This window comes from Phaseolus vulgaris, chromosome 6, assembly GCF_000499845.2.
Source record: "Phaseolus vulgaris cultivar G19833 chromosome 6, P. vulgaris v2.0, whole genome shotgun sequence".
Classification (NCBI taxonomy): domain Eukaryota; kingdom Viridiplantae; phylum Streptophyta; class Magnoliopsida; order Fabales; family Fabaceae; genus Phaseolus; species Phaseolus vulgaris.
The window spans coordinates 16,100,226-16,119,870 of NC_023754.2; the positions used below are offsets into that span (position 1 = coordinate 16,100,226).

At 30.1% G+C, this 19,645-nt stretch overlaps 1 protein-coding gene, 1 long non-coding RNA gene and 1 pseudogene across 7 annotated transcripts; 1 reads left to right on the forward strand and 2 right to left on the reverse strand.

Annotated features, from left to right (window-relative positions):
• Nucleotides 1-5,693: 5,693 nt before the first annotated feature.
• LOC137831334 (uncharacterized) lies at nucleotides 5,694-19,411 on the forward strand. Of its 6 annotated transcripts, none has more exons than XR_011084414.1 (5): nucleotides 5,727-6,881; nucleotides 7,008-7,048; nucleotides 7,157-7,281; nucleotides 8,826-8,885; nucleotides 19,218-19,411. It is a non-coding gene; the product is annotated as an uncharacterized lncRNA (long non-coding RNA). The 6 variants fall into 6 exon arrangements; XR_011084415.1 differs by having other exon boundaries at nucleotides 5,727-5,820; XR_011084413.1 differs by having other exon boundaries at nucleotides 6,796-6,936.
• LOC137831333 (cytochrome P450 71D11-like) lies at nucleotides 9,564-11,942 on the reverse strand. Its single transcript, XM_068638970.1, has 2 exons — nucleotides 10,892-11,942; nucleotides 9,564-10,452 (listed from the first exon to the last, which is right to left on the reverse strand). Exons 1-2 carry the CDS (start codon nucleotides 11,792-11,794, stop codon nucleotides 9,829-9,831), a joined length of 1,527 nt encoding a protein of 508 aa, XP_068495071.1. The 5' UTR covers nucleotides 11,795-11,942; the 3' UTR covers nucleotides 9,564-9,828.
• Nucleotides 16,665-18,857, reverse strand: LOC137831332 (cytochrome P450 71D11-like; annotated as a pseudogene).
• Nucleotides 19,412-19,645: the final 234 nt, after the last annotated feature.

Below are 19,645 nucleotides of genomic sequence, written 5' to 3' on the forward strand. Positions count from 1 at the left end.
AATCTTTATGTAAATAAAATATAATTTATTTATTTAATTTAAAATAAATAATCAAATAATTTTTCATTATTTTAAAATAACTAAATAATTTATTTTGTAAATAAGATTATATAATATTTTAATACTATTTTTTAATAAAATTACAGTAAAAAAAACTAAGTTAGTTAATAATAATTTAAACGATATTTCTACATTAAATTCAAGTGACAAACATAAGATTGTTAAAATATAAATAATACTAAAATTAAAATATATTAAAATTAAATAATAAATTTTTATAAATTAAAAGTGCTTAATTTTATAATAATTTCTTTAAAAAAATATATTAAAATTGTAAAACTATTAACTAATTTTAGGATTTTTTTTTCCTTTTCTTTTATATTTTTCATCTTCCATTGTTAAGATTTTGAATGTTTATACCACATCAATCTTTTAAAAATAAAAAATAATTGAATGTAAAATAAATTAATTAGGATTAGTTATATAAAATTAATTAGGATTAGTTATATAATATTTTTAAAATTATTATATATGTCACAATTGTTATCATTCAATTTTTTTCACATTTTGCTATCATAAATACACTTTTTAATAATTAAATAAATATTAGTCTTTGCATAACTAAAAGGATATAATCTCTTTATATTTTATTATTTTTATAAAATTAATATAAACAAAAACTAAAAATTGTAGTCGAGAATAAAATAAAATAAAATATAAAATCCGATGAGAGAGAGTTAGCAACAATATTTTTTGCAAACTTTAGAGTAATATGGGAATTCAACTTTTTTCCAATATTAACAAAAAAGTATGAGATTCAATATGATGAGAATTAAAAGAAAAGAATACTATTATTGTGGAATACTTTTATTTCCAAACATTCCACGAATATGAAAATACATTAATCAACAGTGGTTGATGGTGCCTCATTGTTAACACTACTTTGTGAGGGTCTCAACATTGTTAGAATTTTTTTTCTCAACATTGTTAGAATGGTCAATCACCGGTTCTTCAGATGCTTCATCATTAGTAGTCAGTGTTTTAGAAGAAGGAAGTTTCCTTGTGAGACTTTGTTTCCAAATTGTACATCGAATATATAGAAATATCAACCATCATGCCTAACACCTGGAAGACAAAAGATACTAATTAATGGTGAATTACAATCAAACATAATTTTCCAGATATACAATTACATTACTATAAAAGAAAAAACACTTACGCAAACATTATTGAAAAAACAACTATATGAATAAGTGAAACCCCATGATTGATCTAATACTAAATATAAAATAAGATAATAATAATGATTTAATATGACAATAAAAGTGATTACAGTTCTAATGGAGACATTCTCTCTAAACTCATCCAAAAAAACTGCTAAATATCAAAATAATTGTTTTACCTTGCATACACTGGAAAAAAAATTCCTGCCAAAACTCAAACAAAACACATGAATAAGCAAACAAACAAATCAATGTTACGTTAATAATCATTTTTCCCCAATTAAAGGGAGTGAAGATGAAGCAATATAGTAGAATGAGAAAAAGAAGAATAAAAGTGAAACCTGCTCTTGGAGGGTTCAAGCAAGCGAGATCAGAATCAACCTAGTTGAGATTAGTGAAAGGGGTCGCAAAAGATTGGGAAGAACAGTTGATTCTCCTTCACCTAGATCAGCTTCTCCATTTTCTACTTCTTCCGCCTCCACTTGCTCTTCCAACAATTAAATAATCAAAATTATATAAACTTCTTTTGTGCTTAGAGAGCATTTTGAAAGAGTGGAGGCCGATGAAAAGGCGGAATGGATGTAGTGGACGTGAGACGGGTGAGAGTAGGAGAAGAACACGGAGGGTGAAGGAAGAAAGTTCAAGATGTGTCAAAATTTATGAGCATTTTTTTCTTTGGAGTCGAAATATAAAAGAGAAAATGAAGTGGATGTAACCGGTGAAACTGCTCCTTCCGAAGTGGATGTAACTGGTCCTTTTCAACTACTCCTGAAATCCACTATTCCTATGTAACCCGCTCAATAATAATGGAAAATGACAAAATGACAATATACTCAATAATTTTCAAAATTGCTCACGTTCGACCACTACTCACTACTCACGTTTCCTAATATTTATTTCTCTCTCATCAAACAGACACTCCTCTCATTTAATTTTCAAAATAAATTATCTCTTTAAATTCAAAACAGTTGCTCGATTTATTTAAAATATTTTTTAAATTTATTTCTCTCCCATAATTTTAAGAGACACTCCCTCTTTTTAGCAATTCATTTTCAAAAATAAACCATCTCTTTTAATTCAAAACCGCTCCTCCATTTATTTCAAATATTTTTAAAAAGAAGGAAATGACGCAATACCCAAAATAATGAAATAAAACTAAATATTAATCTAAGGATAAAATAGGAAGAAATTTGAGAGCAGTTAAAGAGGGAATCTCCTTTATATATAGGTATAGATTATTATTTATGTCAAATAATTATATGTTGTCAGAATTGATTTTTTTTTCTGAGACGACTTCTTTTTATGTTATATTTCTCATCATCAAACTTCTTAAAAATGAACAAATTCATTATTCAAAAATATTTATTAAATAAAACAATTTGTTTAAATAAAAAAAAATATTTAAAGGCTTTATTTATCGATACATGCGTGCTTTCCATATATCTGGTAGCAATCAACTCACAAATTTACAGATATTGTCACCTACTTGATTTGTACTTTTTTAGATTGAGTCTAACTTACTTGATTTTGTATTTTTTCAAATACACGTGGCTAATGTAATCTCACACAGTTTTCAAAATATTCATTCCTCTTCCCTATCAGATTTGGTAGATATAGATAATCATTTTAACATTAAACATTAATAGTTTAAATTTAAATTTCGCTTCCCAACAATCATTTCTTTATATAATTAAAATTTAATTCATTTTCAATATTATTTAAATTTAACTTTATTCTTATTATAATTAAATATTAAAAAAATTATATACATAATATATAATATTATATAATTACGTATTATGTATTATTATATTGTAGTATGCCTGTTATAATTCAGTTTAATTGTTATTTTTTAATATTATTAAATGATTATTAATTAATTAATGATGTACTTGAAATGAAAGAGACACTGGACAAACCAAAGGTCATAACATTGTGGTGTTTTTTTCATTTCTACTTAAATCTTCTATAAAATATCCTCCTCTGCTACTTTCTTTCTGGTGCTCTACTACTTTTTTTCTGGTGGTTTCTCTATTATTCTTTTTCTCTCCTACTGAATTCTTGGTGTTTTCTCCATTACTCATTTAATGGCGCCCAGTGCTGAAGAAATCATTAGACTTCAAACAAGAGGAGTCTTTTGGTGCATGAACAGCCGTGTTGAAGTATGTATATTTATCTTTTTTTCCAAAATTTCTTCTTTTCAACATTTTCTTCATTTGCTGACATTTTTGTTTCTTTATTTCAAAATCAATAGCTTGGTTATGTAGATCGGGCTTTCGCCATCGAGTTTCAAAAAGAACTGGGAAAGGAGTGGACCCTATTCAGAAGGAAATGTCCATATAGTGGAATATAACGAAAATTTATTGTCGCCGGAAATATTGAGTGGATGGTTTAATTTGTTTGATTTTTATGGTTTCATAGATGATAACTACATTTTATTTCGTTATGTGGGTCACAACGCCTTCCATATAACTGTTTATATGGATGACGTCCCTCAGAGTGGAGTAAATCGTTAATTGGAAGAAATTGAAGGGAAGGAACCCTTAAACATTGGTCCCTTCGACCATTTTTCCATAAAGTTGTCTCGATTAAGTATCAAACTCAGTTATCTGGTTAGTATAAAATTGATTTATTTAAAAATGCTCGGTATTATATTCTACTTCATTTCTATTTTCTTATTATTTCGATATTGTTGTAGGATCTTCCTGCTAAATTTTCACAATATATTCAAACAAGGGAGATTCAATAAGGTTACTCTGCATGGTTTACTAATGGATGTGGAATGCAAGGTCTTGAAAGGGAAGCCTCCTTCTAGACGGATTAAACTTGGCAAAGGGTGGAAGCATTTATGTAGTCTTCATTCTTTTCGTGAAGGAGACAAGATTATCTTTGAATGTGATACGAGAAATCCTTCTTCTCATATCAGGGTTTTGTTACTTACTTCTATTCACAGTTTAAGTTATCCTACATAATTTCTTTTATTATTCTCATAACATAATAGTTACCAGTGATTAAGAAAGCTCAGACATATTTATGTTTCTGCTTGGACTTTTTTGGAAAACTGAACAGTTAGGTACTCTTTATGTTTATATTATATTCACTATTGTTTAGTAATGTTCATATTCTATTTGTTCATCCATTTCTTGCAATGTGAATACATAAATTATTACAATTTTGTTTCATTATCTGGTATATTTATAATAGGTTGGCATTATTACATATGCTTAACGCTATAACAATTGCCAGTATATTAAAGTCATAAAAATCTTTGATCATATTTTTTATTTTATATATTTTGTGTTAATATTAGAGAATGCTTATATTAATTTTATTTTTTGTATATTGTTTATTATTAATTAGTCATTGAAGTATTAATTATTGTTTTTTTTTATCTAGACACCTGATGATGTATATATGTTTATTATTGTTGTATGGTTTTTAAGATCTTTAGTTATTTATATAATAGTATTTCATTGTATTTATATTTCATTATGTTTTATTTGTATTATATTACATTACATTTTAATTTAATTTATATCATAAAAGGTGAATTCATAATTTAATATGATTTTGCCTACCATATGTTTATGGAAGAAACACACATTTACTGATAGTTTTTTGTAATTTACTGATAGTTTTTTGTAATAATTGTACTTGGTATAATCTACTGAATTCTATTTTTTAATTGCAATAATTTTTTGGAGAGTTTTTTTTACGGATTAAATTACAGTATGAAGATAGCATGAATTTGGTGAAGAGGACTTCAACATAAATACGTAATGGATACATAGTATTAGATTATTTTGTTTATATAATAATGTATTTTTTCAAATTATTTTATTGTATTGTTATTGTATTGTAATGTATTTATTATGACAAAAATATATTCATAAATTTTTAATTATTTATGTTATATTATATTAAATTCATTAATATAATAAAAGTGTGTAAACTTATACTATGGTAATATATTTAATTTCATTTCATCAACTTAATAATTTATATATATCTAAATAAAATTATTATTTTTAATATTGATATTTAAAAATAAAATATTAGAAAAATTCTCGCACGTTGCACGGGTCAATGCACTAGTATTATGTAAACCAAATCATGCAACCTTTTGTCTTTCATTTTTTTTTTTTTAATAAATTTACAAATATAATCTAAATAAATTTCTTTCTACATTCGACAAGTTAATAATGAAATGAGTTATGTCATAACAAAAATAATTATTACTTGCTTATCCACCGCACTCACATCCCAATAAACTATATGTTAAACTTAAATTCTTGATGGTTAACTTTTATAAGTTGGAATTGCGTACCCATAATTCATCCACCATTGAACTATAAAAAAAAAAGAAAAAAAAAATAACTTATGTTATCCATATAAAAGTTGTAACTTATGATGTTATCCATAATATAAACATTTTTTATTCTTAACATTGGATTTCATTCTAACCCTTATCAATTTTATATTAATAATGAATTGTAGAATTGTGCACAACTCTGACGTGACAGTAGGTTCTCTTTTCATCCAAGTCTTTTCCTTCTCCACTACAGTGCTAAGGAACTCTTTCAAGCGTTTAACAAGGGTAATAAAGCTTTTCTTATTTCTATCATTTCAAAGTTTTCATTTCAGATTCTCAATATCTTTAGTTCATCAACAAATAACAAAAGGGTCTTGATTTCAGGGAGTGTTTTAGTTCAATTTTTCCTCTAGTCTGCTTCTTTCTTTTCTTGGTTTTCATGGGGTGGTTTCTTTCTTTCTTGTTTTCCCTAAAGTTGTGCTTTTTCTTCATTTAGTTTATGAGTTTTGAATTCTTGTTTTACTGTTTTGTGCTTTGCATGTTTATGTGGAGGGAAAATTTGTTCTTTCAAGTGTTCTATTGAAGTTTTTGTTTGTGACTTGTTGTGGTACCACTGATAGATATCTGTAACACAAAGTCTCCTTTTGAAAGTCCTATAGCAAAAGACATGGAGATTGTTCCGTAGCACTTTGCCCCATTGTTCTTTAGTTTTGTACCTTTGAACCCAGTGGTACCTTGGTTTATGAAGGTCAAGGCGGAAATCCTAATGTTAGGAGAAATATTTCACTTCGTGATAAACAAATTGGAACGATGAAATTTGGTGCTGAAAAATAGGATGCAAGCTATAAGTCCCATGTGGGTTATATTGAAAGTGATGGAAAGTTTGATGGTGCATTCAGTTAGAATAGCAGCAATTCTCATTACGCATATGTTTATGATAGTTTGTATTTGGTGGATACAATGAAAAATAGGAAGAGGGAGATATGGAAAGCTTGTGTTCAATTTTTCACTAAATAGAATTTTAGGACAACTCCAAACTTGTTTTGCCCTTAAGGATCATGGCGAAAATTCAAGATTTACTCCTAGGAAGAAACACAACAAACCGAAAGGTTGTGTTGTCGAAAAGGAGGTTGTTCGTGTTAAAGATCTTTCAAATGGTCGGAAGAGGTTTAGTATTAGGGTGGTGACTTCAAGTGATCGTGTCCAGCTACCCACATCCTTTATTTATGTCGTTAATACCATTCACTCAATAAAGTTCAAGCAGGAAATTCTTTGTGGCTGTGAAGAATGGTAGCAGAGGTTGACGTACAAAAATTGTCTTTCATTCCCTTCTGGAAGCTTTCTATGTGAGTATATTGGAGAAGTCAGTGCCTATAGATAATGACTATATATTTCACATGGGTATGTTCACGATGGATACTTTCTTTTGTTGTGTTTGGACTTTATTTAACAGTTTCAGTCTTCTTTTGTAGATGTTGGAAAGGTCTTCACTTATGCAAGTAAATGTGGAAATGTAGGAACATTTACTAATCATAGTTGTTCTTCAAATCTTCGTGTCAAAGATGTTATGCATGATCACAATGACAAGAATCTTCCTCACAAAATGTTGTTTGGTGTAAAGGATATTCTTGCTGGAAGAGAGCTGATTTATAAATATAATTCCTTGAATGGAAAATTGATTAAGAGTAGAAGTAGTAGTTGCTATTGGGGAACACCGCAAGGCAATGGACAGATCTACATTTAAAGGTGTAAATTTTAAACTGTACTTTTTTATTGCATTGTTGAATATAGTACATATACTCACATCATTATCATTGTTTGATATGTATAAGGTGGTTCTGAGTATGTCAAGGATGCAAGTATATCTAATGAAGTGTCAATTATAAACATACTAAGGAACATAGAAATAAACATACTAAGGGAACTTAGAAATAAGAATTCTAGTTGATGATTTTATATATAAAGTTGTCATTGACTCTTGTATAGTAATAATTATGTTCAATTATCTCTTGACACACACATCATTTTGTATGGTATGGTTGATGATTTCTGCTCTATCGGCAGAAGTTTTTTCTATTATTCTTGGTCTTGAAAGAGCCAGATGATAAATTGGGTTAGAAAATCTTGTGGCTCGTAAAGTGTCTTGCTAGCTTTTAGATTCTCCATATCTCACTTCTCTCTAATAGATTATGTTTCGTAGAGATAAGAATCATCTCCTTTACTTTGGATTCTCTTGGTTTTGGGGTTTTTCTTTTTTTATCATGAGTTTTAGCTTAGTCCACTCATGATTTGTATTTCTGTATTCTTAATGTGGCTTTGCATGCCAACCCTGTTTAAAAAAAAATTACCTTGACACTTACACATCATCGTAATTGTTTTTCAGTGCAACAAAATGTCAAGCTAGACTCACTTATGAAATTGGAATTTGGAAGCTTATTGTTGAACTTTAGTTATGTTATTGTCACATCTAAGATTGATTAGGAGTTACTAGACTTGTCAATTTGGTTCAGTTCACAGGGCTTGGCCTTGACCCATATGGGCCTTGGTAAAAAATGCTTGTAAGGTCAAAAGTCCCAAATAAGAAAATTTGGTAGGGCTAAAAAGCCTACAAAAGTCCCATGGGTGAGGGCCAACCCATGATCCATTTTTTTAAAAGCAAGTAATCTTTAAAAATGAAAATGAAAATAAAAAGAAACATTTACATAAAAGAAGTTTTTATAAGGATGAAAAATATATGATCAATCCAAATCTAGACCTAGGTTAGTTTGGGCAGGTATGGTTACACTTAAGTAAGTTAGGCTAAGTCAGGATCATGTCAAGTCGAGTCTAGGTCATACCAAGTTGTGGTGGGTCCAAATTAGGCTAAGTTAAGGTTAATGACAAATAATGTGGTACAAGTTTAGAAAAGTTGGTAAAAATCAATCCAAATCGTAAAAAACACAACCATGCTAAGTGGCATAATTTGTCACACCTAAAGATGAACATAAATATAGATATTAGCGTTAAGGAAATGTATTTCACTTATTATTTTTTCCAAAGAAAATAATGACATGGTTGTTTGAAAAAAAAATATGAAGGATAAGTTCAAACCACTTGGTCAAAAACACAAAAAAGAATCATTATTGTTCGGTCAAGAACCATGACAAGTGTCCTACTTATTTGCAACAAAATGATGAATTTAAATATAGAATCGGTCTTAAGGAAGTCCATTTCACTTAATGACATGGTTGTTTGAGTGTGAGTTGTTCTTCATTTTGAAGGTTCTCATTCATTGCAATGGGTGTTTGTAGGTGGTTCTTGGGGTTGTGGTTGGAGGTGGCTGTTGAAGAAGGTGAAGGTTAATTGATGAGGTGAGTTGTGCGTTTTTTTCATGGTTTTCGTTCACCTTTTTTATTTTCGTTTTCTTCTTGTATATTGGATTGCAAAAGTCATAACACCTCCAATTACATACCGAATTGTGTAATTCGGTATACAATGTTGAATCCGGTTTGTGCTTTCGAATTGACCAATCTGATATGCACTTTATAAAAAATAATGAATACCGAATTGTCGGATTGTATAATCCAGTATTCATTTGCTAATAACATAGCAAATTGTACAATTCAGTATGTAATACATACTGAATTGTACTAATTGAAAAATAAATACCGAAATGTACAATTCGATATGTATACCATCCACATACATACTGAATTGTAGAATCCAGTTTAAACAAAATAAAGTTAAGCTACCACCGGGATAAAATAAAATGAACTTACATTCACTGTAGTGCTTCCTTCAACCTGCTTCAAACCTCGCCCTCCATCAAATTGACTGGAAAAATGAAACCTCTTGGACAACAATGGAAGAGGTGTCGCGGCTGTGAAGATATAAGGGGTGCTCCGGTTCACAACAATATCAAATAAAAAGGTGCAGTGTGAGGTTAAGAGAAAAGTAAAGTTTTTAAACAATTTAAATAAAGGAAAAATTGGAATATCACATAGATGAATAATGGAGCTGCAGGAACACCCATTGAGGTGCAGGGAGAATTTGCCAAAAAATAACAACAGAGACTTGTATTTTTATATATTCCAATTCATGTTTAAACACACTTAAATAACAGAATAAAATATCGTGCTTCTTGACTTTAGGAACTCCTACTAATCATGAAAAATAATATAAAAACTTAAATCATCCACTACACACAAAGTGACGGACTTTTTTCTCAAGTTATTCAAAGATTAAAACTGCTACGATAGCATCAGAGTGCACGACCTCAACATCACCAAAGGTTTCAAGTTCTCATTCTGAAATTCATGGGACAGGCAGAGGAAGATAAGGAAAAGGAACCAAGAACAGATCATGCTTTCTTCTAACTGTGATTCCAAACTCTTCACTCATGTCCAATTCTTCACTTATCATTCCACTTGGAAGCTTCCAATCAAAGTGATATAACAACATTGCAAGGGTCACTTCGACAACTCTGGATGAAAATGTGCTTCCAGGGCATATCCTTCTTCCAGCTCCAAAAGGAATGAACTCAAAATTATTCCCTTTGTAGTCAACAGTGCTGTCGATGAATCTCTCGGGATAAAACCTCTCAGGTTCAGTCCAATAGTTTGAATCTCTTCCAATTGCCCAAGCATTGACTATGACCTTGCTTTTGGCTGGTATGTTATAGCCATGTATCTCACATGTTTTACCACATTCTCTTGGAAGCAAAAGAGGAAGTGGAGGGTGGAATCTCAAGGTCTCTTTCACAACTAGTTTCAAATATTTGAGTTCGTTGATGTAATTTTCATCAACCCTTCCTTTCATGTTGAATACCTCTCTAACCTCAGCTTGTGCTTTTCTCATTATTCTTGAATCCTTTATTATTTCAGCCATCGCCCAATCTATGGTTGTTGCTGATGTCTCACCTCCAGCAGCAAAAATGTCCTTAAAAATAGTTTATCAATCAAAAAGGTTTAAAGTAAAGAAATAAACAGACTGCATGCTTCTAGAGTTATTAGGCAAATGTTTTACTACATCAAAGATCTTTCGAGTAGAAAATAAGATATAGAGGGGGAAAAGTGTTTAGATATTTAGGAGCATTTTTGTTTCCTACTCTCTTTTTCGGTTTTAAAAATTCTTTTCCAAAGATGCTATTCAATTATCAGTTTCTCCCCTAGAGTGTGTTAAGTTTTGAAAATTTCTTCCGAAAAAAGTGTTTTAGAAACATAAACCAGAAATTTATAGTTTCTTCATATTTTTAAAACTAAAACCAGTTTCTGAAAATAGAAATCAAACTCATCCTTATTAACTAATTCCACTTTCATAGCAAGTATGAGAAAGGTTATGATCATAAAATGTATTTGCAAGAGGTTATGATCCATACCAGAATTATAGCCTTGACGTTGTTCCTAGTTAAAGCAAAATCCTGGTTGTTACCATCTTCATATTGCATGAGAACATCCACAAGATCTTCTGTTTCCCTTTCGTAATCCTTGGCCTCTGACCTTGCCTCTTTATGCTCATTGATGATGCCTTCCATTATTTGATCGGCTAGTTGATGCAACCTCTCAAGCTTGGGCCTGATGCCAGTAACATGTTGCAGCCAAGTAGCAGAAGGAAACAAATCTCCAATGTCAAAACCTCCTATAAGTTTTATCAAATTTTTAACCGCTGCTATGAAGTTTTGTTGGTCTTTGTATTTCTTGCCAAAGGCAGACCTCGAAGCAATTGAATAAATTGATGAAAGTACAGCTTGAGTGAGATTGATGGGGGATCCTTTCTCCGAATCTATCCATTTGACAAGATTGGAGAGCTCCTCTTCTCTAATTGGTTGGAATGAGTTGACACGTTTTAGGCTTAAAAGCTCCAGTGTGCAAATTTTTCTTAGCTGCCTCCAATAATTTCCATAAGGAGCAAAAGCTATATCTGTGGAATTGTAAGATATGATTTCACTAGCTAGGATTTTAGGCCGCGTGGCAAAGTTAATATCATGGGTTTTCATGACTTCCTTAGCACACTCAGGGGATGAAATGACAATAGTAGAAACCTCTCCAAGTTGAAGATGCATCAAGGGTCCATATTTTAAGGCCAGGTCTCTTAGTTTTCTATGTGGCTGAGAGGATAGCAGATTGTGTATATTCCCTATAATAGGTAGCTTTGTAGGGCCATGAGGTATTTTAGAAGTTGTTTCATATGTTTTTCTGGGTTTGTTTCCAATTTTTTGTACTATAAGGGCTAAGAAGATAAAGAAGATAAGAGCTGAAAAGTAGAGGAGTAGTTGAGCCATGGAAAAGAAGCAGATTTCTAATGTGAGTGTGATGCTGTTAGTGTCTGTTTATATATTATACACCTTACTCAGCATTTCTTAACATCGTTTTTTGGTACCTTGTGATCATCTTGGTTTCTCCTATATTGAGATTTTTGTGTATGAGTCCTTTTCATGAATAGTTAGACTAACAGACATAAGTGCAACTTGGTGGTTTTACATATCACTCTTTGTGCTTTTATTTCCCCATTATGGTTTTGCATGCAGATATTTGAACTAGTTGAGTTGGCACGTTAATTTAGATAGTCATGTGAGTGCCATAAGAGTTTACCTATAATACTGTGAATGGCACGAGAGTTCAGAGAATCACCTGAGTGACATAAGAGTTTAGGTAATAATACAAGTGACACGAAAATTTAGGTAATCATGTGAATGCTATAAGAGTTTAGACAATCATTGTTATCGCAATCAAATGATTTCTATAATACAAGAGTGAAAGAAAAGAGATTTTGTCTTACATAGCACTGTTTGTGTTTTTATTTCCCCGTACGGTACAATACATCCAATATTTAGCAGTGGCACACTTTTGCATACAAATCAGAATTTAGTTTGTAGACAACCTTGGATTATCTGAGCTGCACTCGAAAATCATTCAGAATTTGGGTTTTAGAGAATCGAATTTTGAGCTGGATTTTTTTTTATTTTTTTACGTTTTGATTTATTAAATAATATGAAAAGAGGAATTTTTTGTGTGGAAAATATAATAGTAATTAATTGAAAATAATTTTATTTAAAGAAAATATTAAAATTAATTTAATAATAGTTATTATTATATATTTAGTAAGTGTATAGAATTTAATTATTTAGAGAAGTAAAACGTGAGATAAATAAATATTTAGAAAAAGTAATGGAATGTATGTTATATAATTGCATTGGTTGAGTGTTATATATACAAAATGTTATTTAGGAACTATTGAAAATTATAAAATATAACTGGATATAATTTGGAGTTGATAAATGGATGAATTAATTTTGATTAAGGGAATAAAGTGTTTTATGTCATGTCTAAGAGGGTTTTCTACATATAGAAATGTGGAAAAATAAAAATTGTATGTGAAACTAAAAATTGTAATATTTATTTTTGAAGAATTTGAAGTTAAAAAAAATGATAAAGGCTAACTTGTAGAACTTTTCTTCGTCACAAAGATGAGAATTTGTTAGTGCATGATACTCCATAATCCATGTTTGTTTCGATATTCTTCTAATTAAAAAAAAAGTGACATGTTTTGCACCCAATCATGTTTTGCACATCTTCATCACTTGCAATAAAAATACATTAGTAAGTTTCTCTAGAAGGTAGCAGTGACCTATGATAAAAAAAAAACATTTGTAACATGAATACACAATAGTTCACTCTCAATAAGCATCTTTGTGTGGCTAAGAGTAACACCATTTGGGAACCTATACAATGTAGCATCCCATGTTTTTGACTTGTCATATCCATCATAAACGTGTGTTGACATAGATTGTGTTGGATGGGATGTAATTCGAACATGCATTGGGTGGTTCGAGTGGCTCAAGACACGTGTTATCATCCTATCACATGCACATTGCCACATGTTTATAACTTGTCATTTTCACTGCAAATGTGTGATGACCTAGACTGTGTGGATAGAATGTAAACCTGACATATATTAAGTGACTTAGGTGGCTGAGGAAACATGTCATAACCCTATGACATGCACATTGCCATGTGTTTATGACCTAGATACAAAGAAGATCAAATACGAGATTTAGTGTACAAAAAGTTGTGTAATTGTGTTTTGAATTGTGCATAGAATTTCTTATTTGCTAGAAGAGAGCAACCTGTGAGAATTTGGGTTGTGTGCCTAACCATTATAAATCCTTCATATTGTGAAATATACCCTGTGAGCTTTCATTATTCTCTCCAAACGAAAGGTTTTCTCATTATTGAGAGGTCTTGATCTCAAGGGGAGATTAGGACCGTGTACCTGGAGAGGTTAGAATACTTGGTGTACTTGGAGAGGTTAAAATGCTTGGTGTACCTATAGAGGTTGAAATACTTAGTGTACCTGGAGAGGTTAGAATACTTGGTGAACTTGCAAAGGTTGAAAATACTCTGTGAAAATTTCTCCTCTACATTTTTTCAATTGGTGAGACTCTGATTTAGATGTGACTTGAGTCATTCTTTAACTTTACCTGGTAATGGAAAAGGAAAAACGCAAATGAACATATTCAATATCATCTAATTAGAACCCCGTTTTTCCAAACAGCTCATAAATTGTAGACAGATATGTATACGAATTCTCATGGTCCATGCTAGTAAATTGATGAGTACTTATCAAACTAAGGAATGTTGGTTTCATCGCCAATATCTTAGTAGCACGAGGTATTGCAATGCTGGAAAATTGTTGTAGTCCCTATTGCATAGCATAATCACCAAGTGTTCTTCTGGGTGACAATTGTGTTTCTTCAACAATGTTGATTTCTTCTTGAATTGGTTCAATGTGATTAGTAGACGTGGTTGAAAATTCTTCAATAACTTTTCTTAATTTTGTTTTCCGAGCTGTCTTCTCAATTTCTAAATCCAAATTTCTAAATCCAACTATAGTTTATCTCTAGAAACTTGTCATCTTAATATCATATATCATAAACTAGCTCATGCAAGGATTAACACAAAAATAATAATTTAAAATACATAAAAAATAACTAATTTTTAAAAATAAAAGAAAAAAAAATTAAATAAAAAGAAAAAAAACTAACATAAAAACAAAAACAAAAAAAACTAACGAAAAAAATTTAAAATTAAGAAAAAAAACCAACAAAAAACAACAAATTTAAAATAAAGAAAATATAAATATTCTTAAAAAATAAAATAAAAAATTTAAAATAAATAATAAATAAATAATTTTTAAAAATAAAAGAAAAATTAAAAAATTAAAATAAAGAAAAAAAAATAACTATGCTTTTAAAATAAAAGAAAAGGAAAAAAAAGAATAAATAATTTTTTAAAATAAAAAGAAAAACAACAAATTAAATATAAAGAAAAAAAATCTAATTTTTTTAAAAATTAAAAATAAAGAAAAAAAACTAATTTTTAAAAATAAATGAAAAAAATTAAAATAAAGAAAAAAACTAATTTTTAGAAATGAAATAAAAATAAATACATATTTAAAATTAAGAAAAAAATAACTATATTTTAAAAAAAAAATACAAATCTCAATACTTGGTGAGTTAAACATTAAAATCTTAAACAAAAATTGTTGTGCAACAAGGGCGTCAAAACTTGTTCGCCTAATTTGACAAGTATACCAAGTCAAGTATTTTTATTTAAGTCAGATCATCAAAGATACTTCCCACTCAATTCCAAAGATTTAAATCAATAATAAAAATTCAAGCTTTAAGCGTAAAATAAAATAAAAAATATCAAATAAGAGCATAATGTTACATATAAATATTACCTCAAAACATAGGAGTTTTAAATTATTACATTCAATCCCAAAGAAAAGAAAAGGAATTAGTCATTCCTGCCTCTAGGAGTTCCTCCCTTATGTTGAGATTATTAAAGTCTAAGTTCAAAATGGGGTGAATTGAACTTACAAAATTTTCACAAAGAATATTATTTATCCTCAACACCTTCTTCTTTTCTCTCTGCCTTATACCCTTATTTAACCTAATTAGACTTGGGTTAAGTGACATTTTTATTCATAATATATCCATTTGTTTCATCTCTCCTTAAATTCATGAAAATAACACAAAATTGAGAATAAATAAATTTATTAATCTCAAAACTCCAAAATATATTATTAAATTCTAATTTTTCAAATTAGGGTTGAATCATAGTTTAATCAACAATTAAAATCAATAATATCTAACTTTTTACATGAAATTTTACTAAATAATGGCAATTATCATTTTTATTATTTTATTTTCTTATATATATACATATTGATCCATATCTAATTATTTAAAATTCTTGTTTTATTTTTTATTTTATTTTATTTTTATATTATTTAAAAACATAGTTTTTTATAATTCAAAGAAGTATGTGAAGTAATAATAAAATTAAAATAAAAGTAATTATTATTTTTATTTAATGAGTTTGGATAAAAGAAATTTATCTATATGCTTTCTTATTATTTTATACTCTTTGTATTTGTGTGAATGGTGGGTATAGATTATTGGCAAGAAAAAATATGACATATCTTAGTAGTCATCATGTTATGTTATTCTTGAAAGTGTCAAAGAATATGTCAGTTGGAAAAAATTCATAAAATTCATTACATTGAGTTAATGTTAATATATGAGTCTTTGTATTTGGGAAGTTACAATTTGATACATATGAAAGGCAAGGATCAGGTGGGGTAAGGAAGTTACCAAGTAGGTGATAATCTGGATAGCGCCATGGAATAGGATATTCATAGGTCAGACTTGGGACTGTCTGATACCTACTCAACATCACCAATATTAGATTGTTAATATATATCTCTTTTTATTAGCATATGACCATAATTCTTGAGAAAATTATGATTGAACCAATGCAATTGCCTAATCACTTTCCAAAGTAACTTTTGATGTTCAGAGTGGATCATCCAATGTGGAATATGAATCCATGTGTCATAAAGTGAGATTAAGTCTTATGGTTGAATCAAGTCATAAGGCCCCATTATTATGGTTATAGGTCAAGTCATAGGTTCTCATTGTCTACATTGTGTGAGATTAAGTCTTATGGTTGAGTCAAGTCATATGGCCCATTATGTCATAGAAAAGTTTCTCATTTATTATGTTTTTTTGGAGTTTATGTTTCTATGGCACGTTATCTCTCAAAAAGGAAAATTCATGTTATCAATTGCTAGTTTAAATTGTGGGATAAAAATAACAGCAGAGACTTTTATTTTTATATAGTATAATTCATGTCTAAACACACTTAAATAACAGAATAGAAGATCATGCTTTATTGACTCTAGGAACGCCTACTGATCATGAAATCTGCTATGATAGCATCAAAGTGCACGATCTCAACATCACCAAGGGTTTCAATTTCTCTGTCTGAAATTCATGGGACAGGCAGAGGAAGATAAGGAAAAGGAACCAAGAACAGATCATGCTTTCTTCTAACCTGTGATTCCAAACTCTTCACTCATGTCCAATTCTTCACTTATCATTCCACTTGGAAGCTTCCAATCAAAGTGATATAACAACATTGCAAGGGTCACTTCGACAATTCTGGATGAAAATGTGCTTCCAGGGCATATCCTTCTTCCAGCTCCAAAAGGAATGAACTCAAAATTATTCCCTTTGTAGTCAACAGTGCTGTCGATGAATCTCTCGGGATAAAACCTCTCAGGTTCAGTCCAATAGTTTGAATCTCTTCCAATTGCCCAAGCATTGACTATGACCTTGCTTTTGGCTGGTATGTTATAGCCATGTATCTCACATGTTTTACCACATTCTCTTGGAAGCAAAAGAGGAAGTGGAGGGTGGAATCTCAAGGTCTCTTTCACAACTAGTTTCAAATATTTGAGTTCGTTGATGCAATTTTCATCAACCCTTCGTTTCATGTTGAACACCTCTCTAACCTCAGCTTGTGCTTTTCTCATTATTCTTGAATCCTTTATTATTTCAGCCATCGCCCAATCTATGGTTGTTGCTGATGTCTCACCTCCAGCAGCAAAAATGTCCTTAAAAATAGTTTATCAATAAAAAATGTTAAAAGTAAAGAAATAAACAGACTGCATGCTTCTAGAGTTATTAGGCAAATGTTTTACTACATCAAAGATCTTTCGAGTGGAAAATAAGATATAGAGGGGGAAAAGTGTTTAGATATTTAGGAGCATTTTTGTTTCCTACTCTCTTTTTCGGTTTTAAAAATTCTTTTCCAAAGATGCTATTCAATTATCAGTTTCTCCCCCAGAGTGTGTTAAGTTTTGAAAATTTCTTCCGAAAAAAGTGTTTTAGAAACATAAACCAGAAACTTCTAGTTTCTTCATATTTTTAAAACTAAAACCAGTTTCTGAAAATAGAAATCAAACTCATCCTTATTAACTAATTCCACTTTCGTAGCAAGTATGAGAAAGGTTATGTTCATAAAATGTATTTGCAAGAGGTTATGATCCATACCAGAATTATTGCCTTGATGTTGTTCCTAGTTAAAGTAAAATCCTGGTTGCTACCATCCTCATATTGCATGAGAACATCCACAAGATCTTCTGTTTCCCTTTCGTAATCTTTGGCCTCTGACCTTGCCTCTTTATGCTCATTGATGATGCCTTCCATTATTTGATCGGCTTGTTGATGCAACCTCTCAAGCTTGGGCCTGATACCAGTGACATGTTGCAGCCAAGTAGCAGAAGGAAACAAATCTCCAATGTCAAAACCTCCTTCAAGTTTTATCAACTTTTTAACCGCTGCTATGAAGTTTTGTTGGTCTTTGTATTTCTTGCCAAAGGCAGACCTCGAAGCAATTGAATAAATTGATGAAAGTACAGCTTGAGTGAGATTGATGGGGGATCCTTTCTCTGAATCTATCCATTTGACAAGATTGGAGAGCTCCTCTTCTCTAATTGGTTGGAATGAGTTGACACGTTTTAGGCTTAAAAGCTCCAGTGTGCAAATTTTTCTTAGCTGCCTCCAATAATTTCCATAAGGAGCAAAAGCTATATCTGTGGAATTGTAAGATATGATTTCACTAGCTAGGATTTTAGGCCGCGTGGCAAAGTTAATATCATGGATTTTCATGACTTCCTTAGCACACTCAGGGGATGAAATGACAATAGTAGAAACCTCTCCAAGTTGAAGATGCATCAAGGGTCCATATTTTAAGGCCAGGTCTCTTAGTTTTCTATGTGGCTGAGAGGATAGCAGATTGTGTATATTCCCTATAATAGGTAGCTTTGTAGGGCCATGAGGTATTTTAGAAGCTGTTTCATATGTTTTTCTGGGTTTGTTTCCAATTTTTTGTACTATAAGGGCTAAGAAGATAAAGAAGATAAGAGCTGAAAAGTAGAGGAGTAGTTGAGCCATGGAAAAGAAGCAGATTTCTAATGTGAGTGTGATGCTGCTAGTGTCTGTTTATATATTATACCATTACTCAGCATTTCTTAACATCGTTTGTCGCATTGAACCTTAGTTTGGTACAATTGGAGTTGGTTTGTTTAGTTGAATGAAGTCATTATTTTTTAACCGAAGTGTCATTTTCATGAATAATGAATTGGTTGGAATCATTTAATTTAATTGACTTTTATGGCATGAGATAGTCTCTGGTTGAAATATCATTTCATAGGTACTTCTTTTTCTTTGTCTTTAATAATATGATACTGCGAAACTTTTTATGGTTGAAGTTATGTGATTTTTATAATACAAGAGTGAAAGAAACGAATTGTGTTTTTCTGACATAGCACTCTCTGTGATTTTATTTTTCCAGATGGCAAAGTGCAGCCAGAGAGAGAGCCAGTGGAAAACCAGCCGTAATTTGATTCCTGGGAACTGAATTTTGAGCTACTTTTTTTTGCCTTTTAATTTATTAAATAATATGAAGGGGGGATTTTGTGGGATTTATGACATAATTAATTAAATGGATGTATTTGGAGGAGATATTAAAATTAATTTTAAAAATAACTATAGTAATTAATTATATTTAATAAGTGTGTAGGATTTAATTATTTAGAGAGTGAGATAAATAAATACTTATAGATAGATATATTTTAAAGAAATATAAATAAGAACTGTTTTTAAAGAATTAGAAGAAAGTAGTGGAATGTATGTCATATAATTATATTGATTTAGTTTATATATATATATATATATTAATTTTTAAAAAATAAGTGTATGTAATATATTTAGATAAAGATA